This window comes from Grus americana, chromosome 22 (assembly GCF_028858705.1).
Source record: "Grus americana isolate bGruAme1 chromosome 22, bGruAme1.mat, whole genome shotgun sequence".
Taxonomy (NCBI): Eukaryota; Metazoa; Chordata; class Aves; order Gruiformes; family Gruidae; genus Grus; species Grus americana.
Window position 1 is genome coordinate 6,551,665 of NC_072873.1, and position 23,474 is coordinate 6,575,138.

General features: G+C 54.6%; 1 protein-coding gene and 1 pseudogene across 1 annotated transcript in view; one reads left to right on the forward strand and one right to left on the reverse strand.

Moving 5' to 3' along the window:
- The window catches only part of LOC129195352 (M1-specific T cell receptor alpha chain-like), a 431,139-nt gene that overhangs the window by 406,030 nt on the left and 1,635 nt on the right, over positions 1 to 23,474 (reverse strand). The window contains exon 3 of the mRNA XM_054801303.1: positions 4,364 to 4,380. Coding sequence (XP_054657278.1) covers positions 4,364 to 4,380 — 17 coding nt within the window. The remainder of the gene's footprint in view (positions 1 to 4,363; positions 4,381 to 23,474) is intronic.
- On the forward strand, positions 5,087 to 5,904 carry LOC129195354 (feather keratin Cos2-3-like; annotated as a pseudogene).

Sequence of the window (23,474 nt, forward strand, 5' to 3'; positions counted from 1 at the left end):
ATTCAGAGAGTGTTTGGGATTTGGCTGAAGGAGATATTCTTTTAAGAGATACACAGCAGCCTCCTTGGGCCTGGCAACACTGGTAACTCTTTTGCCTCACTGCACAGTATCTATCTCATGGCTCAGCAGGTGCCTTTGAAAGGCTCATGGCAGGGTGACCAACTCATGGCAGGCTGCTCCTCACATGTACCTGTGCTCTGCTTCCCCTCTGCTCTGTCTCCTAGGAGCACTTCTGGACTTGAAACATGTCCTGCTATGACCAGTGACTGCCATGCCGACCCTGTGGCCCGATGTCCGCTGGCCAACGAGCATCTCTCTGGAGCATTTAAATTCAGTTTACTCATGGCACCATGAAATCCCTGTGCCATGCCCTCACGTGAAGAACGTACAGCTGTCACTTTGCCTTCAAAAAAGGCAAAACCAGCTGAGCAGCCTTGGCAAGGGGAGGACAGAGGCAAGAGAAGAACCAGCCTGACACGGGCAGGATGGGAATCTGTGCCCTCTGAGATGCATTTCTGAGACAACGCTGGCAGCAGGCCTTTACAGACAGGCCAGAGGATGTCACGTTACCCAGAACGCTCTGAGCCCTTTCTGGGGAAGCAAGAGAGCCTCGTGGGACACACCCTACTGCCCTCCCTGCCTTGCAGGGACCGTGTCCGTCTGCATGTGTAGCGCTGAGCAAGCGTGGCTGTTTGCTGCCTCCAGGAGCACAGCTCCGCAGCAGCCATCAAGGAGAAGAGGTGCCGAGCGCAGGCACCGACTGCAAGGAGGAGGTGGTGCTGCCGGTGCCGGTGCCGGTCGGGCGGGGGAAGGGGCGCGGGGCCCGTGGCCGGGCGGGGCCGGGCGGAGCGAGGCGGCCCCGGCGGGCGGAGCGGCAGCGCCCCCTGGCGGGCCCGGCCGGGGCTGTCGCCCCGCCCGCCGCCGTTCCTGCTTCGTGGTTCGTGCCCGGCCGCAGCCCCGGCTCCTCTCCCCGTGTCTCTCAGGGCGCAGTAATACACCGCCGCGTCCCCGCGCCGGGGCCGGGCGAGCCACAGGGCGCTGGACCGGCGGTCTGCCGCCACCCACAGCCGCCCCGGCGGGTCCGGCACCTCTTTGGTCCCTTTATGACCGAACGTGAGGAATGCGGGGCCTCGGCCCGGGAGCTGACGGTACCAGTGGATGTAATCGTCGGTCTGTATGTTGGGGTGTGAGCAAGTGATGTTGATGCCGGTGCCCTCGGTGGTCTCTGCCGACGGCTCCTGCTGCACCTGGGCTCTGCCCACAGCCACTGCCAGAAAGGAGAAAAAGAGGGAGGGAAGGGGAAATCAAAAACTAGTTTCTACCCAGCCCTACCTGCTGTTTTTCAGAACAAATCCTGCAGAAGCAGCCAGGACCATACAGAGATGATGAGGTGCAGGGTTTCCAGAGGCTGTCGACATGTACAGTAATGGCAGTGCCCATTAAGAATTGGTGGAGAGATGAATGTAGGAATGAGAGTTGGAAGGGAGGAGTCATTGAGGGGAGAAAGGAAGGAGAAGACGGGAAGAGGAAGGGAGAAGGAGAGAAGCAGGAGGGCCAGAGGCGAGCCTCTTGCCAGAGCCGGTCCCAAGCAGCCCCAGGTCCAGCGCCCCGCCACCACCGCCAGCCCCACGCACCCAGGAGCACCGCGGCCAGCCCCGCCAGCCCTGCGCCCCGGCACCGCCGCATCCCGCCGCTCTGCCGCCCGCGCCTCGCTGCCCCCCGCCAGCCCCGGCTCTCTGCTCCGCCCGCGGTGACGCCTGCCCTCCCCTCCCCTCCCCTCCCCTCCCCTCCCCTCCCCCCCCCTCCCTCCCCTCCCCTCCCCTCCCCTCCTCTCCTCTCCTCTCCTCTCCTCTCCTCTCCTCTCCTCTCCTCTCCTCTCCTCTCCGCCTCCACCAGCTCCGCCCCGGGGCTGAGCCCTGCCACAGTGACGCTCGGGGTCTTGCCCGGGCTGAGAGTGCTCCGTGGCTCTGCACCGGCAGAAGTTTGGCTCCTGCCAGTCCGACTCTCCCCATCCTCCAGCAACGACCCCTCAACAAGAAGAAGGCTGCACAGCACCAGCTGCAGCCTGGAACAGCTGAAGGACCCTGACCAGGAGGTGGACCAGCTTCCCAGAGCTGTCTCTGAGCTCAGGGGCTGGAAACAGCAGCCACTGATGCCCTGCGGATGGCAGGGAGGAGGCCCAGAGCCTCCCTTCAGCTGCCTCTCTGCACTCCCAGCACAATGCCTAAAAGTTGTGTCGTGGTAAAGGGGATGTGAGCACAAGTGTGACATGGGCATGCAGGGGTCAGGTAGGGCACCGTGAAAGGTACACAGTCAGAAGGTAGGTGAGAAGGGGCCTCCAGAGGTCATCTAGATCAATCCCACGCTCAGAACAGATCCCATTAGATCAGGTTGCTCAAGGTCATATGCAGTCCAGCCTTGAAGACTTCCCAGGATGGAGGTTGCAAAACCTCCCTGGGAAACACCTTCCAGTTGTTGTTCTTTCTTTTAGGCTACTGCTTAATCTGATTTCTCCGTATCCCAGCTGATGTCCATTGCCTCCACTCCTAATGCTGAGCACTTCCAGTGTCTTGGTCCATTTTCTCTGTCCCCTCCGATTCAGTAGTTGTAGAAGCAAGAAGGTGTCCCCTGAGACAGCTCTTCTCCAAGGTGGGCAGGCCCAGTTCTTTCAGCCTCTCCTCACACATCATGTTTGCCAGCCCCCCTAATCAACTTGGTGGCCTTTGTTGGACTCGCTTCACTCTGTCAATATCCTTCCTGGACCAGGGAGCCCCAACCTGGATGCAGTACTGCAGAGGTGGTCTCACAAGGGCCAGAGGGACAGGGTCACTTTCCTGCACTTGCTGGCCTCACTTTGACTAACACAGCTCAGGATGCAGTTGGTCCCATTTGCTGCAAGGGCACACTGCTGTCTCCTGTTCAGCTGGGTGTCTCCTAAAACCACACATCCTTTTCTGTGCATCTGCTGCCAAGGCAGCCAGCCCCCAGCCTGCATGACCACATGGGCTGGTTCCTCCCTCAGGAGCAAAACCTTGCCCTTGCTCTTTTTGGCCTCTGTGAGCTTCCAGTCAGTCCATTTCTTCACGGTCAGTACTTTTGGAGCGTGGCTGTCCAGCCAGTTTTCCATGCACCTTATCGTCCTCTTAATGAACCCTTGCATCTCCCTTTTGGTCAGAAAGGAAGTAAAGGAGAGGGTGTCAAACATCCTTCTAAACTCCAGGTACACATACCCTGCTCTCCCTTCTGTTCTCCACAGTGTCTGTCACCTCCTGAGAAAACATTGAGGTAGGCCCTTGGCTACACTGCAGCCTCAGCTCAAAAGCAGCTCCACAGAGAGGGGAATCAGCCCTGGCTGAGCTCTTCCAGAAGAGCTCCCTGGCCCTCATCTCACCAAAGGCCATTACATGGAAGGAGGGAAGCCCTCAACAGCACTGCCTCCAAGTTGGACCTGAGCCAGGGAGGCAGACATTCAGGACAGGAGATGGTCTCAGGAACTTTACACACTGTGGACAGCCCGTGTTGGAAAGAGGGTCTGTTCTGGACATGCCTGTGGGACAGCATCAGGCTTTGGGGCATGTAGCTCAGATCCAATGTCCCTTCCCTCCCAGGAGCAGTTGCTGGGCACCCAGATGGAGAGTCCAATGGGGGGCATGAAAGTCTTTGTAGGCTGAAGTCCAAAGCAGTCATCAGCTCTTTGGCTTTCCTGTGAAAGAGAGAGAGTCTGGCGCTCTCCTCAGAGCACAGCAATGCCAGGCTTTGTGTTCCCTGCATTCAGGACCTGTTTGGGACAAGGTCTCAGTCCCTGCCTGACACAGCACCAGGTCAATGAGTTGTACGTTTGACATTGGCTGGGACATGAGAGGGGGCACTCAGGGATGGCCAGCACATGGTCAGCAGGATTCCTCAGCCATTCTCCATGCCCATAAAGCAAACCTCATCCTTTTGAACTCTCTGTCGCTGGGGAGAGCAGCTGTGGTGGTGTCTGGAGAGGCAGGGAGTGGGGACTGCCAGCCACGCTGAGGCACTCACAATATTGTGTACATGCAATTAAACTAGGGATCCAAGCTGGAGTGAAACCATCCTTGTTGCGACCTAAAATCGGCAGCGGTGGAGCATGAGCTTTGGAGGGGCAGGAAAAAGAGGAGTCAGGAGGCAGGGGCTGCATTTCAGGGCCTCTTCCCTGGACAGATCTCTAGCAGGCTGGTGTCATCACCACTCAGCTGCACTCCGGCTCCTTCAGATCTTTTGAACCTGCTTCTCTGTGGTGTTCATGGACACAGTAGTGGAGAGTGTCCCTGCCATAAGCAGCACATTCCCTCCTGATGAGGAACGCACAAGGAGACACATGAACACACACACACACCCATACAGAGGCACAGTCTCCTGCACACTGGCATGGAATCATGCACAAACTTGTGCTCCCACACCCATCCACACAAACCCAGCCGCTCACAAAAGCACACAAGACAGGAACACACATAGGAACACAACGAACCATGGACTTGGCTAAGGACACCTAGGAACAACAGCAGCAGGGCTAGAGCACTCTGGGGAAGGACAAGGCCCCAGGCAAGCGCATGGCAATTTTTGTGTACTCACAGATGCACAGAGAGGGGATGAGCCAAAACCAGCAAGAATTTTTTTCCTGAGGGCAGAGTTAGTCAGGATGGGGTCAAAACCTAGCAGCACAACCCACACACCTGGGGAGGCAAGAACAAGTGAGCATGGGGGAGAGCTGAGGAGGGAAGGAAAGAGATGGAGGTGGCACATGGTCATACAAGCCATCCCTTGGGGGTCCAGCTAAGGACGGCAGGAGCTTCTTCCTGAGAACAGCACTGCAAACAGACCCAACACAGTGACCCAGGCTAACATCACTTGTCTGCTCTGGACCCATCCAGCACTTGGGCTGAGCCTTCTGTCTGCACTGCTGCATTCCTGCCCTAGAAATCCTGGGGCCTTTCACCCCAGCGCTCAGAAGAAGCCTTCATCAGGGAATGGGCATGGCACAAACCTGGAAATGAAAAGGCAGCAGTGTTGGAAAAGAAAGCACAGCCCGTATCATTAGCTGTGATGTTTTGCATGCAAGATGAGCTTGTCAGAAAATTGTTACCTCTGCAAAGGGTGCCTCTGGTCCTGCGGCAATGCAGGGCAGGCATAAAAGCCAGCCCAAGCCCCTGCTCTCTCATCCTCTTCTCCTGTCTCCTTCTCCTTGAGAACCAGGTGAGTCTGGAGCCCCTTCTCCTCCTCTTCCAAAGTGAGAGATTTCCTTGATGGACCTCTCAGCTGATACTGGCTCTGTCCTGTGCTGGGGCTTGAAGCATGTTGCTACGGGAAAGAGAAGTGGGGAGGAGGTATGCTTAGAGAGACGCTGGGACAGGGCTGAGAGGACTTTTGGTTTCCGAATTAGGATAGAGACTCCCTGGACCAGACTGTTCTTTGTAGGGAAATGAAGACCGTGTGGGTCCAGCTTCCAGCTTCCCACTCAGGAGTGCCCTTGGCTCCTTTGTGACACGGAAAATAGCAGGCTGCTCCTCACCCACCCTTGTGCTCTGCTTCCTCCCTGCCCTCTCTTCCAGGTGCACCTCCACCCTTAGAGACATGTCCTGCTACAACCAGTGCCTGCCATGCCGGCCATGTGGCCCGACCCCACTGGCCAACAGCTGCAACGAGGCCTGTGTCAGGCAGTGCCAGAACTCCACCGTCGTCATCCAGCCCTCCCCCGTGGTGGTGACCCTGCCCGGCCCCATCCTCAGCTCCTTCCCACAGAACACCGTTGTGGGCTCGTCCACCTCTGCTGCCATTGGCAGCATCCTCAGCTGTGATGGAGTGCCCATCACCTCTGGGTGCTGTGACCTCTCCTGTATCACGAACCGCTACTGTGGCCGTAGATGCCTGCCCTGCTAAAGATGGTGGCTATGGCCTCTAGACAAGGACCCCCAGGAACTCAGAACATGATGCTGGACAGAGGATCAAAATTTGTGGCAATGTTTTAAGGGCAGCTTAAACCATCTCTGGCTTGCACAGCAAGGGCAAGGCTGGGCCAGCCTGAGCTGTCTGAAACTACGGCCAATGCCTACCTTTCCTCTCTTCCCCTCACACTTTTCCTCTCTTGTCTTTGGTGTCTTGTGCTTACCTCACAGCATGGAGTGATCTTCTCGCCTGTCTCCCTTTGCCAGGCAGGTCAACAGGTTGGTCCTGTGGGAACTCTGTCAACAGGAAAAGAGAAACAGATTCTTAGCTGCTCCTGCTCGTCCCCGCACTGGGGACCTCCACTTGCAGTAACCTCATTTCCCTCTTTAGACTCAGTAATAAATTGATGCAACCTTGTCTGTGTCCCTCCGGTGGTCTTTCCATCTGCATACTGACCGCCGAGAGAGAATGACATTGCTTTGAGCGGCAATTAGGAGGAGGCATCTGCATTCCTATATCAGCATTGGAGGGTGGGACACACTGCAGGAAGTCTTCTTTCAGGTTCTGCCTCTTGAGGCTGAGGAAGACAACCCTAGTTACTCCACAGCCAATGGCCATCAGCCCTTGCCTTGCTGTGTCTCCTCTCAGAAATACCCCCTTGGCCCTGGAGCACGTCATGTGAACAGGAATCCTGACAACTACTGTCCTCCAGAGAGAACTGTGGGCATATGGGCTGTCCCAGGGAGGTCCCCCAAGGTCATGGGGAAGAGTGCTCCTCTTGCTTTGGGAGGAGCTGTACTGGGGAAGGAGACTCAGAAAAATACGTTGCTAAAGGATGGCTGGAATTGGGAATGGGAAAATAGCCATGCAGATGGCCCACAGTCATCTGTCTGTCCCATCTCTCCATCATCTGATCTTGGGGCCATTGTCATCACACCTGGGCATGGGCAGCAGGGACAGCTTCCCCATGCAGCCCTATCCCCCTTCAGCACAGCATCTGGCATGGCCCAGTTGTTGCCAACCTCTTGGCTGAGGTGTTCACAAGTTAGTGTTGATATCGGCAACAGCAGGCCATGCACTGGAATCCCCTGTCCCTCTGAACCCAGCACCCTCTCGGGTGAAGGCAGCCCCAGGATAGTGACTGCTGCTCAGACATGCAACACTGCTCTCTGTTGCCTTGCCTTCCTCCAGCACAGCTTTCCTGAGGCCCAGGACCTCAACGGCCCCACAAGTGCCACAACGCAACTCTGGTCCAGAAAGGTGCTGTGCGAGAGGAGATACCCCCAGCTCTGCAGAGACCTGGCAGTCACAGTGGGATTTGGTTCTGCACTCAGCATGAATCATGAGCTGTCCCTGAATGGCCCAGGGCACGCACCAGCCCAACCACAGGGCACAGGTTGGAGTGCCTTCGCCCAGGCACCAAGCTCCTTCGGCATTCCCAGAGCCCTGGGGCTGAAGTGGCCCCGGTGCTTCGTGCAGCATTGCTGCTCCCACACACAGGCTGAACAACCAGACTGGGGTCCTCAGGAGTCTCCAGGGGCTTTTCTACCTCTGTCTTCTTTTCTTCTGGAAAGACAGGAGTTATTTTCCCCCTTTTCTGATTGCTCTGCTCTCGTGTGCCAAGTATTTTTGAAGAGCAGTTGTAGAGACCTTAGGTTTCTCATAGGCCACCAAACCTGGTTTCTGGAGAATGTCCCTCGTTTCAGCATGCAAAGAGTAGACTGTATCAGCCCTCATGTCATCCCTGGGTAACAGCAGCACTTGTAGCTGCTTGAACTAATTTGCAGGCACCAGATATATTTTTTCCACATTGTCCATCCCTCCTTTACCAAAAGCCTTGTAATGAGCAAAACTTGAGTCCTCCACAGATTTGATAATGGGCTATTTACAGAGCACGTCCTGCTACAGCGGTTGGCAGGAACTGTAACCCCAGAGAATATTCTCAGGCCAACAGAGAGCAAGCGGTTGGCATTCACCAGTGAGCAAGCAGCTGCAAGTGAGCAGCTGCACATCATCAGAGCAGGTGAAAGGGAGATAGGATTTTCTCTGGCAGCTTGTTGAGCCCCAAAGCCCCAGTGCAGTGGAGAAGGAGGTAGTGTCTACCTCTAGTATTAAGGTAAGGGCAACCCCTGGCATGGTGAAGGAAAGAAAAGGTGAGGCGAGGGGAGGCAAGGCATGGCAAAAGTGTATGATCTCAGGAAGGAAGGTCAGGCTTTGCAGGGACATTAAAGAGCTGTTGTTCACATTTGCAAGGATAAGACATGTATGGCTGTTGTGTTTTAACCCACCAGGCAGCTAAAACAACCACACAGCTGTTTGCTGTTCGCTCACTCCCCCACCCAGTGGGATGGGGAAGAGAAGTGGAAAAAAAGGTAAAACTCATGGGTTGACATAAAGACAGTTTAATAGGCCAGAAAAGGAGGAAAATAACAACAACAACAATAATGAGGGTAAATACTAGGGAAAACAAGTGATGTAGAGCACAATTGCTCACCACCCACAGACCACCAGTGCCCAGCTATTTCCGGAGTCATGGTCCCAGCTCCTTTGAATGGAAAAGGGACTACATCTAACAGACTTAGTGAACCACCTCTTTTCACCTTCCACACACCTTTACAGTGACCTCTGCTGAAGTTCCTCAGGTGTGTGAGTTCCTCAAGATGCTGAAAGGCTCCTGTTCCCAGAGAAAGCTGGATCTTTTGAAGGTAGGCTCTGGGATGAAACCCCATCTTGAGTTCAACCTTTCAAGTGTCTCCCTGCAACACCTGCAGCAATGCTAATCCATGGCAGTCACTTTTCAGGATGCCTGAGAGGTTGCAAACATGAAGGAAAAGGGAAAAATTGGACGAATGAGCAAACGGTTCGAGATGTAAGGTGGGTGTAGTAACACACTCAGGTCACTTGAAATACCACTCTGGAAGAAGTTAGTTTGCACTGCCATATTCCAAAATCTGTATTGTTTTCTCCCCAGATATACTGCGTTTCCTACAAGACCCGGAATCCTCTCTTGTGGGTCTTTCTGTACAGCCCAGCATGAGGACAGACCTGAATTCCACCTCCAGGTGGGATCCAAATCATCACTTTCTTACCTCATCCAGGTGGGAATGGGGCTTCTCATCCACCTTCCAGTACCTCACAGAGACACTTTTCTCTAGGTGACTCACTCTCTTTGCCTCCTTCTCTTTCCCTCTGACCCATGTCTCCTTTGGATATACTCCCCATTCCATCTCTTCCACAAAACCTAAACTTCCTTTGCCATCTCGGAAGGCCTCACTGCCAACAGTCACTGACATGGCCTACTGAGGGGACATCACTGCAGGAACTAGACTATACCGGCCTGCCACCATGGCTGCTTTTGTCAGCTTCCCCCAGAGCTTTCCCCCTTCCAGGGCCAGCTCTTTGCTTTCCAAAACAGAATTAGCGCAACAAGACAGGTGTGCAAAGAGGGACAAACTAGATCCCAGTAATGCACATCCCAGAAATGCATCCACTAGCATTTTTGTGTTGGGCAGAGAATCCAGAGGGACTCAGGGACACAGGGACTCCCCCCAGCCAAGTACTGGTGAGTCCCCAGAGCTGGAGAAGAAACATGAGAAGCAGGGGGACAGCTCAGGCAGTTGAACAGGGAATCTTGTCCAGTGCCTGACGGATGGGTCTTGCTCACAAGGTGAGGCTTTCACTGATCCCCAGATGCCCAGCTAGGAGGACGTTTTTCTTCCTTGGATTTCTTTGGCTAGGAGGGAAGGCCACAGGAGCAGTCATGTCTCCTACCAAGAGCCCCCTTCTCCAGCAGTTGTCATTGGTGGACACTGAGGGAAGAGTTAGAGCTGGACAAGCAGCTGGGGTATTGCTCCTGAATACTCACTGCTGTGTCCTGCTCAGTTTCAGCAGATCAGTGTTGTTTCTGAGCCTGCCGTGGCAATGCACCCTGGGGGAAAGGAAGGCCAACAGCATCCTGGGCTGCAGTAGGAAGAGCGTGGCCAGCAGGACAAGGGACCTGACGCTTCCTCTCTACTTCGCGCTTGTCAGGCCACCTCTGGAGTGCCAGTTCTGGGCTCCCAAGTACAAAAAAGATGTCAGAGTGAGCCCAGGAAAATGGTGCAGGGACTGAAGCGTCATTCCGGTGAAGAAAGTCTGAGAGATCTGGCAGTGTTCAGCATGGGGAAGAGAAAGCTCGTGGGGGATCTTGGCAATGTGTGTAAATATGTGATGGGAGGGAATGAAGAGGAGAGTCTTCTCAGTAGTGCCAACTGACAGGAGAAGAGGCAGTGGGCACCAGTTTACAAACCTGACCGAACATGGTCCTGGGCACCCTGCTCTACGTGACCTGGCTTGAACAGGGGCTGCATGGTCTCAAAAGGTGCCTCCCAGCATAAGCAATTCTGCGATTCATTGAAATATGCTCAGATTTTCTCCCTGCTGCACAGGCTGGGGAGGCAGAGACCCAGCCTCACCACAGCACCAGTGTGTGGGTGCTGGGCAGGATGAGCTTAGACCTCCATGCAAGGAGAGGTGGGAAAGAATTGCTCCCCAGGGTACACCCTCCCCTTTTTGCACAGTACTGCACACTGAGGGCACGGGTGTAGGCTCAGAATCCAGAGAGAAAGTGCTGTCATGGAGCTCTGCATCCTGCACACACAGAAGCACCTGGGAGTCCTCTGCAGACTGCACAGAGGAGAACCTCCCTGAATCCACGCAAGCTTTGTACTTGCTCACCACAGCAGCACCTGAGGGGACTGGTTTGGGAGCTGCTGGTACCAGTAGATGTAGGGATTGGGATCGGTGGTGGAGAAATCGCAGTGCAGCGTTGTGTTGTGTCCTGCCTGGATGGTCCTTTCTGGAGGGAATTGGAGCACAGAGTCCTTGGGCACGTCACCTGTACAGGCAGAAAGGAATTTCAACGCTCCTTGCACTGACCCAGCCTTCCCCTCACGAGTTGGGCCATTCCTACACAGGCTGACAGCATTTTACCTGAGCCTGGATCTGTCCCCAGGCAGCCATCACTGCTTTTCAATCCTCCTTAGGGATGATGTTGGTTTGCGGGGAGAATCGTGTCTGCGGTGTGTTGAAGCCCTCTGCAGCCCTGGAGATCAACCACAAGCAGGACATGAAATGTTCAAGGGACCTGAGACACAGTGGAGTGCAGGCCCCTGAGGGCTGCTGTCCACACTCCATCAATGCTGCCTAGAGTCCCCTGAGATAAATAGGGGCACGCAAAGCCTCCACCAGGGCTGGCAGAGCAGACCCACATCACTTGGGAGAGGCAGGCCATCCTGGAACAGCAGTAGGACAACAACTAAGTACCCTGGGGCTTCTCAGGTGACCTGGATGATGCTTCAGGAGCAACAGATTCCAACTCAGAGGGTGAGATCAAGCTGGAAAGTCAGCACCCTCCAGATGAGCTTCCACATGCAGTGCTGGGGTGGGATTGCCTGGGAATACGTCCCCAGAGCCATTCCTGTTGCCTGTGGGAGGAAACAAGATCACAGAGATGTGGTTACCAGCTGTTGGACAGAGAAACTGTCATGGACTCAGGAACATAGGGGCTCCCTCCAGCACTGGTGATTCCCCTGAGAAGGAGAAGAGACATGAAAAAGAGCAGGACCCTTCTCCAGCAGTGGACGAGTGCAGGAAGGGCTTGAACAGAGAATCTTGTCCTGTGTCTGGCTGATGGGTCTTTTCACTTGCTGAGGGTTTAGCTGACATCCAGATGCGGGCCAAGGAAGAGCTCTTCCCTTCTTGGGCTACTATGGCCACGTGGCAAAACCATAAGAGCAGTTGTGTCTCCTAACACAAGCTTCCTTCTCCAGCTGTGGCCATCAGTGGAGGCACAGGGAAAGGGAACAAGAAGACAAGCTGACAGGTTGCTTGCCCTGAGTACTCGCTCCAGCGTACCAGCTATTTTAAGGAGAGGGCATTTACATGCCTGGTTTGGCTTGTGCGTGGTGTAACCTGCAATGGGTCTGCTCCAGGTCAGGTTTCTTGGATCCTTTTCATCATCAAAGACCCTGGATCTAGACACAGCTGTAAAAGTCACGCTGCCATGTGCTACACAGCAGCACAGGCCAGGGAGGCAGACACCCAGCCTCACCACAGCCTCCAGGTGCCACTGCTGGGCAGGCTGAGCTCAGAGCTATATGCAAGCAGTGGCAGGGAGGGAAGTGCCCCTCAGAGCATGCCCCACATTTCTGTGCAGTGCTGCATACTGTGGGCACCGCTGTGGGCTCAGTGCACAGAAATAGGCAGTGCCGTCCTGGAGCTCGGCATCCCGCACATGCAGAAACACCTGCGAGGTCTCCACAGACAGTGTAGAGGAGAACCTCCCTGAATCCACTTGAGGTTTCCATTTGTCCACCCGCAGCAGCATCTGAGGGGACTGAGTCTGGCACTGCTGGTACCAAAACATGTATGGATTGGGATAGCTGGTGGAGAAATTGCAGTGCAGAGTCGCGTTGTGTCCCACCTGGATGGTCATTTCTGCTGGGAACTGGAGCACAGAGTCCTTTTGGGCATGACCTGTAAAGCCAGAAAGAGCTTTCAGCTTTGCTTGCCTGTGTCTGTGTCCATCTGTCACTTCATCAGCTTGCTAACTGTCCCCACTTCCCATCTCACTTTTCTCTGAAGCCTCTGAAACGCTGAGCTGTTTGTCCCTGCACACTTCTTTCTGCAGGTTCTTGTCACTTCTCACCCCCCCCACCCCCATCTCCCTGCTTTTCATGCTGGTCTTTCAGTCCACTGATTCTCTCCATATCTGCCTCTGAGCTATGTTAACTGCTCGTCTCTCCTTCAGCAGTAGAAGACGTGAGCTGCTCCTCTCCCACCTCTGACCATATCATCTTGCTAGAACAGTTCCTCCATGTGGCACAACACGTCCTCTGACCTTGCCCTGTCCTTGTATGGCATTTCAGCTCCTCTTGCATCGAGTTAGCCTTCACTGTTTGTCCCCCAAGGTTTACGACCACCCCTACAGAGACTGGTAGCATTGTCTGCAATACATCTAGGAGAGAAGCTCCTAGATGCCTCATTGCTCCATTCCCTAGCAGCTTTCCCTCTTTCAGGCTGCCTATGTATTAGCGGCACATGCAGGAATGCTCAGTACCTGCAAATGTAAAGTGAGGTCATGTTCCTCCCCTTATGCCCATTCCTCCTGACATGTCCCAGATTATTTGCTGTACCCGTCTGCAGCCCCTGCTCTCCCTACAGAAACACTCCCAGTTTCCCTGGGGAGTCAGGACTCACGTCTCCCCGCTTCCACCACCAGCTGCACAAACCCTTGCCTCATTCTCCCCAGCCTGAAAGTCACATCTCACCAAAGTCTGCCAGTTCCACCAGGGCTGCCAGGAAAATGAGGACCATGTCACGCTCTCCCTTCGTGGGGTGCCCAAGGACCTGCCAGCACGAGGGTCCTGATGCTTGCAACTTCCCATCTTCTGCTGCCTCTGCCAGATCAAAGAGGCCTCCAAACCACAGCCCAGAGGGTGGAGCAAAACTCTCTCCCTGCTGCTCCAGGAAGGCCTCTTTGGGTCTGTCCCCCAAACTCTACCATGGACCTGTCTTGGGAAAGCTGAATAAGGGAAACTAATTAGTGTAGAACAATTTTAAAACAGAATATATAATTTGGCAACACTTGCGTCAGGCCCCACAAACTCAGGGTTCACCTGTCTCATGCTCCAGTATGAAAGAAAACAATTAGTAAAATAGTTGGAATGTAGAAACCAGATAAGAGAAGCCGTAAATTAGGGAACAGTCCTTGGGTACGAACTAGAAAAAAGACAAAAAGTTTGAGGCATCCTGATAAAGGGGGCCCGATATGCCAACAAGCCTGGGACCATCTGGGCAGGACAGATAACAAGGTTGCTGAGCTTGCAAAATGGAGAAATGAAGAAGAGGTCACCCAGCTGTGTACACTGAAGAAGAGGAGAAAGAGGAAGATTTGAGGAGGACGACCCCTGACGACCACCCGAGAAAGAAACTGTGCAGGCATATCAGGACAGTAGCATATATTCATGAGTTCCTGGAATAATAATTAATATGCATTAAATTTATCAGAAACCTAATGAATATATAACTGTTTTGTAATATAAATCATGTGCAATTTGTTTCTCGTTGAGATGCATTTTCATGGAAATATCCCGGTGCGACTCCCAGCACTGCAATAAAGGATACCTGCTTAATAATCACATTGGCTATTGAGTGAATTTTTTTTTATTCAAAGCCCTCCAGAGAGATTACAGACTCATGGTTTCAGTATGACACGTCCATCAAAGGGACAGGCATCCCTCACAAACTTCTCCTGACACCAACCACCTAGCCAGCTGCACAGGCCTGCACCCAGCCCTGCAGGAGATGGAGAAGGCACCCCTGCACCCACCCATGTCCACCCTGTCCCTGGGAGTGTCCGGATGGAGAAAGGAGCAGGCACACAAGGAAGTGCCTGGGCCCAGGTGTTGCACACTCTTTCCCTTCACCTCTGGCCATAGAGGAGGCACCTGAAGAGAAACACAACTGTAAAGAGCATCTGCTGCAGAAAACAGCTGCACAGGGACAGACACGCTCCCTCCCTCTGGCAGGAAGAAGACTCTGCAACACAGCTCTCTGTTGTACAGGCAGTCCTTCTGTGTCCCTTCGCCTACCCACATTACCCACAACCTCCAGCTGCTTGTCCCACCCCGGGCCCCAGAACCCCAATACTCAGGCAAGCAAAAGGGCCACTTGATTTTAATGTCTGGAGCAGGGCTCCTCTGCCACTTCTCACCCAGGGACCTTTGCTCACACGCTTGGCAGGGACTGCAGGAAGCAGGTTATCAGCATAGCAGCCCCCATTCACAACCCTGCTCCCACAAGGCCTTCAGCATCTTGTTGTTTGTCGAGACCATGGCAGCAGGACAGTGGACTGCCCTCTGCTCTCCAGTGACTGCAAAGCAGTTCCCTTGTAATACAGCGACAGCTGCCACACCAGTCCCCAGCTGAAGCAGGGAAGAGGGCTGAACTTTTCCTGCCTGCCTTGGAAGCCTGTGAACACGGACGTTCACAGTTGAGCCAGCTCCTACAGCCACACAGGCCACACTGGGGACTGGAGGGGCCCAGGACCCCATGATCAGGGGCTTCTTTCCAGTTCTCACTCACCTCAGACCTTCAGCCCCGTAGGGCAACTTAGCAAATCTCTTTGTGGCTCACTGCTGAGCTTGGACCTTGAGTCTCAGATGTGTCATTCAACAAGTGCCCAGCTCAAGCTTCTCTCCTACCTCCTGGACTTCACTTCAACACCAAAGGCTCTTAATTGGAGGTGAAGGGGAATCCTGTGCAACAAGCTCTCTGTCCTGAGCACTAGCCACTGTGGGATACACTTGTAGGTGTCTGTGAGAATCAGTATCTTGTTCTCGCATTGGTGGTCAGGTAGAACTACGCGCTCGAAAGGATGCCTCTCCAACACCCACAGGAGCAATCGGGAAGTGGACTGTGGAGCCGGAGGAATCAGTTTGTAACTGTGTCTCAGAGCTGATTTACAGAGTTACCAAGAAAGCATTTCTGGTTGAGGTTTCAAAGCAAGGCCTTGTATTGGCAGTGGTTCAGCTGGGTCTTTCTGTTCGACCAGGGCCTGGCAATGTCAGTGGGATGAAAGAGATGCCCAGGCGCTGCCATGCCCCCTTGGTCCCTGCGGCAGGAGCGAGGGCTGTCCGGCTGCCCGTGGGCAGGAGGATCTCTGCTGTCCGCCTCCCCCTGCACAGCAGCAAGGCGCTGCTCCTCTCCGGGAGCCAGCGGGGCCGGCGGCTGCAATCGCTCCTGCCCGGGCACCGCCGGACACCGCCACCGCTCCGGCCGCGATTCCTGCCCCGCTGCCGTCACTGTGCCGGGGGATTTCTGTCTGCGCCCCGGTGGGAGTGCGGGGGTGAGCATGGGGTGAGGGGCGGGAGAAGGTTTCTGCCCGGGGGGCGTCTCCGGATCCGCGTTGGGGGCACGTCCCTGGCAGGGCTGCGTGGCGCGGGGTCTGCGGGGCCTCGGCGGGCCCGATGCCGGTGCCAGTGCCGGTCGGGCGGGGGAAGGGGCGTGGGGCGCGGGGCCGGGCGGGGCCGGGCGGGGCGAGGCGGCCCCGGCGGGCGGAGCGGCAGCGCCCCCTGGCGGGCCCGGCCGGGGCTGTCCCCCCGCCCCCGACACACACGCCCGGCCCCGCCCGCCGCCCTTCCTGCTTCGTGGTTCGTGCCCGGCCGCAGCCCCGGCTCCTCTCCCCGTGTCTCCCACGGCGCAGTAATACACCGCCGCGTCCCCGCGCCGGGGCCGGGCGAGCCACAGGGCGCTGGACCGGCGGTCTGCCGCCACCCACAGCCGCCCCGGCGGGTCCGGCACTGGTTTAGCTCCAGTGACTCCTGTCACAATGTGTTGCGGTGCCTGGTCTGAAAGCCGACGGTACCACTGAAAACTGTCAGCCTGAAGGTTGGTGTGTGAGCAAGTGATGTTGATGCCGGTGCCCTCGGTGGTCTCTGCCGACGGCTCCTGCTGCACCTGGGCTCTGCCCACAGCCACTGCCAGAAAGCAGAAAAAGAGAGGGGAAAAAAAATTTCAAAACCTGCTTTCTGCCCAGTCCTGCCTGCCGTTTCCCAGAGGAAATCCTGCAGAAGCAGCCAGGACCATACAGAGATGATGAGGTGCAGGGTTTTCAGAGGATATCCAAATGTGCAGTAAGTGCCCATTAATACTTGGTGGAGAAAGGAAGGTATGAATGATAGGTGGAAGAGGGGGGAGTCACTGAAGAGAAAAGGGGGATAAAGGAAAGAAAGAAAGTAGCAAGTGGGAGGGAATGACTGCATGAATTATATGGAAAGGCACGGGGGGGAGTAGAAAATAGGGCGTGTTCGACAAAGAATAGAGCGTTGAGTTTTCAGAGGGAATGTGGAATGGTAGCAGAGGGAGAGATGAACGGGAGGATGGCTCGGGAGCCGAGGTCCGTGAAGAAGCCAGAGGGGACGGCAGCCTCCAGGGACCTGCGGGGAACACCCCAAGCTCAGCACCGGCCCGGTCCCCCGCCCCCACCACCGCCAGCCCCACGCACCCAGGAGCACCGCGGCCAGCCCCGCCAGCCCTGCGCCCCGGCACCGCCGCATCCCGCCGCTCTGCCGCCCGCGCCTCGCTGCCCCCCGCCAGCCCCGGCTCTCTGCTCCGGATACTCCTCTTCGCCACCTCCCCTTCCCTCCTCCCTTCCCGTCCCCTCCCCTCCCCTCTCCTGCCCTGCGATGGCGTGTTTCCAGGTCTCGCCTCGGCCCTTGTGGGGCGCAGAGGGAGGCGAGAGCGGCGGCAGCGGGGCTCTGGCCGCGGCCGTGGCCCACGGAGGAGTCAGGGCCGGGGTTGGCGGGACGGGAGAGGGATGGCTGGGCTCAGCACCCTGGGCTCACCCTCTCCTGGCTTGCCACAGAGAGCATCCCTGCTGGCAGAGGCAGCACTTCTTCTGACAGCACAGCCCGGTTGTGTCTTTGCCCAGGGCTGGGACTTCCCTGTGGCACCAGTACTACCGTCATGCTGTGCATGGCACAAGTACTTCCCCACCAAAAGCAGGGACCTGGCCTGACATCTCCCACCTGCTTTGCAGGCATGGAGATGCACTCTACATCCATGGAGCACAGGCGCAGGACAGAGAGAAGGTGAGAGCTAAGGCGGCAGTGTGGCAAATCACCTCCCTGAAATAACCACCGCCTCAGGGACCTGGGACATGAGAGGGATGGATTCCAGAAGCAGGCCTGCCCCCAGGGAGAGTAACAAGGCCCAGCAAGGCCATGAGGGGACTGGAAGAATTTCCACGGAGCCCTAAGCCATCCTGTGCTCAGCCAGCCTGAAAGGCCCTGTCTGGCTGCAGGAGCCCTGCAGGGCAGGAATGAAGGGGAAGGCAGCCAGAGGACAGCTGGCTGGGGAAGGAAGGTCCCTGGGCCAGGAGGGACTGTCCTGGGCTCCTGGGCCCTGGAGTGTGGAGGTGACTGGACTTAATCCCTACAAGTCTCATCCTGACAGCTCAAATGCTGGATATGCCCTGACAACTAACAGAGCATCTAACAAGCAGCAGAGCTACTCAAAGCTTCATTTCAGCTTAGCGCTGTGGTGCTCACTGAAGTCCAAGGTGCAATTGCAGCTCTTCTCCCAGTCTGGGACAGACACTCCTTGCCCGTCTGGTGTGTAGCAGTGTGGTGCAGTGAAGGGGGCAGTCTGTCAAGCAGCGCCAAGTGGGTCTCGGTCATCTATCTGGACGAGTGGTTTAGGTGACACGGTGTCTTTGGGATCTCTGCCCGTTTGTGACTTTGGGTTGGCATTGGCCAGCACGTCTAATGGAAGAGTCGCCCGCCCAAAGGAACTTCAGTCCCAGGAGGGAGAACATTTCCTGGATTTCAGGAAAGACATGCTTAATTTCTCAGAAACACTTTTGAGAATAAACGGACTTCTTTAGCCTTACAAGAAATAACCTGTCATGCTAAGAGAGGAATTGTCTGGGCAAGGGAAGAGCTACTGATGTCATCTGTGTGGACTTCTGTGAGGCCTTGACACAGTCCCCCACAACATCCTTCTCTCTAAATAGGAGAGAGATGAATTTGATGAGTGGACTGTTCAGTGGATAAGGAATTGTCCGGATGGTCACATCCAGAGGGTAGTGGTCAATGGTTCAGTGTCCAGATGGAGATCAGTGATGAGAGGTGTCCCTCAGGGGTCCGTATGGGGACCAGTACTGTTTAATATCTTCCTCAGTGACATAGACAGTGGGATTGAGTGCACCCTCAGCAAATTTGAGGATGACACCAAGCTGAATGGTGCGGATGAAACACATGGGGGACAGGATGCCATCCCGAGGGACCTGGACAAGCTCATGGATCGGGCCCATGTGAACCTCATGAGGTTCAACAAGGCCAAGTGCAAGGTCCTGCACCTGCGTTGGGGCAACTCCTGGTATCAACACAGGCTGGGGGATGAAGGGATTGAGAGCAGCCCTGCTGAGAAGGACTTGGCGGTACTGGTGGATGGAAAACTGGACATAAGGTGGCAATGTGCACTCACAGCCCACAAAGCCAACCATATCCAGGGCTGCATCAAAACAAGCGTGGCCAGCAGGTCAAGGGAGATAATTCTGGCCCCCTACTCTGCTCTGGTGAGACTCCACCTGGAATACTGCATCCAGCTCCGGAGTCCTCAGCACAGGACAGAAACAGACTTGTTGCAATGGGTCCAGAGAAGGGCCACAAAAATGGTCAGAGGGATGGAACACCTCTCCTTTGAGGAAAGGCTGAAGCAGTTGGGGTTGTTTAGCCTGGAGAAGGGAAGGCTCTGGGAAGGCCTTTCAATACTTAAAGGGGGCTTCTAAGAGGTAGGGCCTGTAGCGATAGGACAAGGGGTCATGGTTTTAAACTAAAAGAGGGTCGATTCAGAGTAGCTCTAAGGAAGAAATTGTTGACAATGAGGGTGGTGAAACCCTGGAACTGGCTGCCCAGAGAGTTTGTGGATGCCCTGCCCCTGGAAACATTCGAGGTCAGGTTGGAGGGGGCCCTGAGCAACCTGATCTAGTTGAAGATACCCCTGCTCATTGCAGGAGCCTAGAACTAGATGACTTTTAAAGGTCTCTTCCAGCCTAAACCATTCTACAATTCTATGAGAGGACCTGGGTCACCAGAGAGCGTTCCCCAGACACAGTCAGTGCCTGTGCTATCCCTTGAATCTACACCGAATGCCATCTGGAGCAGCACTGGAGGTGTCTGTGCAGGGGACAACACAATGCAAAAATCACCAGAACACATCTCGGCAGCTCCTGTGGCCAGGACCTCTTGAAATATCAGGACCTTCCAGCAGTGTAACTTGGATAAAACCCTTGCAAAAACAGGGCCTCAGGCTGACTGGCAGAGGAAGGAGGAGCAGGGTTGCCAGAACCTGCTCAGAGGAGGGATGATTGATGCAGCCTCCTGCACAGTGGGAGAAGGACGAGGAGGATCAGCACACATTTGTGTGCCTGTGTCAGGAACAAAGACATTAGTTCTCTGCTTGCAAGCATGAGGACACTTCCCAGGGCTTTCTCCAACTCTAGAGCTCTGCTGCCCAGGTCTCACTTCTACATGCAGAGGAGTCAAGTGTTCACAAGCTAAGGACCCTCTCCCTTCAGGCTCGCAGGCATGCTTTTTGCACACATGGTACACATCTAGTATGGCTGCCCAAGGCTAACAACGACAGCAGCTCATTTAGCAGTGCTGCAGCTGATTTCCCAGAAGATTTCTAAGAAACCCATCTGGCTGGCACCATGCTTCCTGTGCTGCACTTGCAGAGCGCAGCTAGGAGCTGGACTCCTTCCAAGGGAGGTAGGTCAGAGTAGGGGGAGATCTGAATGGGAGCCTTTCAGGCCAGGTGAGGACCCTGGGAAAATGCCAGCCCTGCTGGGAGGCTCTCAGGGCACAAGGTTTGTCCTCCTGGTGCCTATGCACTGCCGAGCGCACCCTCCTGCCATCACTCCTGTGGCTCTGGAGACAGTTCCAGTGTTAAAAGCACATGTGGAGACCAACTTCTCAGCAGTGCAGCTCCATGAGCTCTCATGAGTCATGTTAACTGACAGACACTTTGCCTCGGGCAGTTTGAAATCTCCTCCTCATGCCACCTGCTAATTCAGATTTGTTTGCCTTTTGAAGAGAGGGTGTTTCTCTTGAGGCAACTTCATCAGGCCAGCTTCCTCTCTGGTCTCCCAGCCTCACCATTTGCAGCTGCGGGCCATCTGCTCACCTCAGACACACAACCCTTCACTGCCATCTGAGCATGTCAGGGTGGCACCTCTCCCTGGGATGAAGCTGGAACTGCTCCCAGACCCCCACAATTGCCCTACGGTGATCACCAGGGGTGGGCCAGAGCTTCTCAGACTTTGAGGTTATTTGGACTTGTAAGGTGGTGAACACCTGGAGCTGCAGCAATAGGGATGGTCTCTAGCTTTGACTTTGTCTCTCATGCCTCATTTACCTTCGCAGCACTGGGCTTTCAAGGCCTTGCCTCAAGGTGTCACAGGCACAGAGGCAGAAGCTGGCCGGTGGAGTCCTAGTTCTCAGGGTGTGTGGGGAGAGGCTGTGCTTCCTCATGTGCATACGCATCTGTCTGTGCCTGGGGGTGAATTTGTGCCTGTCTGTTTGCACTTGTGCGTGCATTTGCAAAAGCACACGTGAGAGTGAGTGTCTGCCTCTGTCTCTGTGTGTGTGTGTGTGTGTGTGAGAACAAGGGCATTTCTCAGTGTGTCTGTGCATGTGTTTGTGTACGTGCATGTTTTTTGCAGATGAGCAAGTAAGTGTGTGTGGTGTCAGTGTGCATGTGTGTGTACATGCGTGGGCATAAATGTGTGCAGACGAGCACATATACATCTGTGTTTGTACACGAGCTTGGATATGTACCTCCATGCAAGTGTGAGTGTGCAAGTGAACACGAACACATGTGAACATTTATGTGAGGACAAGTCTCAGGGATGAATGTGTGTCTGTGTGCACACGCACGTGTTCCTGTGTAACTGGGTGTGCATGCACGTGTTTTTATGCGTACTGTGTCATCAGAGAATCATACAATCATAGACTGTCTCAGGGTGGAACGGACCCATAAGGATCATTGAGTTCAACTCCCTCCTCCTCACAGGACAACCTAAAACTAAACCACATGACTAAGAGCATTGTCCAGATGCTCCTACAACTCTGACAGGCTTGGTGCTGTGACCACTTCCCTGGGGAACCTGTTCCAGTGAGCTGTCACCCCCTCAGTGAAGAACCTTTTCCTGATGTTCAATCTGAACTTCCCTGAAGCAGCTTCATACCATTTCTATGTCTCCTATTGCTGGTCACTAGGAGAGGAGATCAGCTCCTCCCCCTCCACTGCCCCCCTTGAGGAAGTAGTGGACTGCAACGAGGTCACCCTTCAGCCTTCTCTTCTCCAAGCTGAACCAACCAAGTGACCTCAGCTGCTCCTCATCAGTCTTGCCCTTGAGACCTTGCACCATCATTGTCACCCTCCTCTGCACACGCTCCAATAGTTTGACGTCCTTCTTATGTTGAGGTGCCCAAACCTGCACACAGTACTGGAGGTGGGGCCACACCACTGCCGTGAAGAGTGGGACAATCACCTCCCTCGACCAGAGCGTGGAATAATTGTGAGGAATTTCTGCTGTTGTCATTGTGGTGAAGGGACGAGGAGTGGAGTGTCTGTAAATTGTCCACTTTTGTTGGTGCTGTGATGGTGTTATCTTGATTTTGGTGTGAGGAAGTCTTTTGTTGATGTAAGCGAAGTTTGTGAACATTGTAGATTATGTGCGGGATGTGTGTATTACTGATAATTCTTATCTATGTGATTGACAGAGGTGAGGAGTGGAATGTAGTTGGTTTATGGGGCAAAGAAGGAGAGGCTGAGAAATCGTGTTATGAACTGAATGCAACCCCCATTCCCCTTCCCCCTGTGCTGCTCAGGGGCAAGAGGCAGAGAATTCAGGAGTGAAGTTGAGCCTGGCAAGAAGGGAGGTGTAGGGGGAAGGTGGTTTTAGATTTGTTCTTATTTCTCATTATCCTACTCTCTTCTAAACCAGCAATAAATGAAATTAATTTCCTCAAGTCGAATCTGTTTTGCCCATGACGGTAATTGCTGAGTGATCTCCCCGTCCTTGTCTCGACCCACGAGCCTTTTGTTGTATTTTCTCTGCCTGCCTTGTTGAAGGATGGGAAGTGATAGAGCAGCTTCATGGCCATCTGACAGCCAGCCAAAGTCAACCCATCTCAAACAGGCCATGCTCACGCTGGCCCAGCATGACAGTAGAAATGGTCAACAACCTTCTTTGTGCAGAAAGGAGGCTGCAGCAGCAGCAGAGCCACCTGGGACAAGATGACCACAAAGCCCACGGCACATCCTCCCAGTACTGCGAGGAAGTAGACCTTCTTTGTCATGATAGTGTTTTTCACCAAGCAGTTTGCATATGATGACATAATGATCAAAAACAACCCCACAGCTGAGAGGATCAGGAACTCAGTCATACACAGGAAGAAGTGGAAAAATGAAAGGGGGAAACACAAATGGTAGTTCTGGTGGCAAGGAAAGTCTCCAGCATTTTGGGGACAACAGTGCTGGTGCAGCAGATCTCCAAGAAGGAAAGCCTGCCAAGGAAGAAATGCATCGGGACACTCAGGGGCTGCTCACTGCCCACAGTGACAAGGACGAGGCTATTCCCACCATGGTTAGGAGACACATGGAGAAGTCAAAGACAAGCAGGGCCACGTGCCACCTGGGGAGGTCACCCTGCTTAACTACATTTGTATTCCCTTTGGGTCAACGTACTGCCCTGTTTGGAACAGCTTTGTTAAGTCCTGAAGGAATCAGCTACCCAGGCTGGAGGGTGGAACCAAAGGTGTGCTGGAGTAAATCCTTTGTGTCTGTTGGTGTCAGAGGAAGAAAATCAACCATTGTGGGAAGGCAAGGTAAGCAGTTTGCCCAGCTGAAGGTCTGGCCTGCCAGGGCTGAGGAGTAGGTGGTAGACCACGGTAAAGACAACTTGGCAGAGCTCTGACAAACATTTGTGGTTTGTTGGAATGCACCTTTGCCAT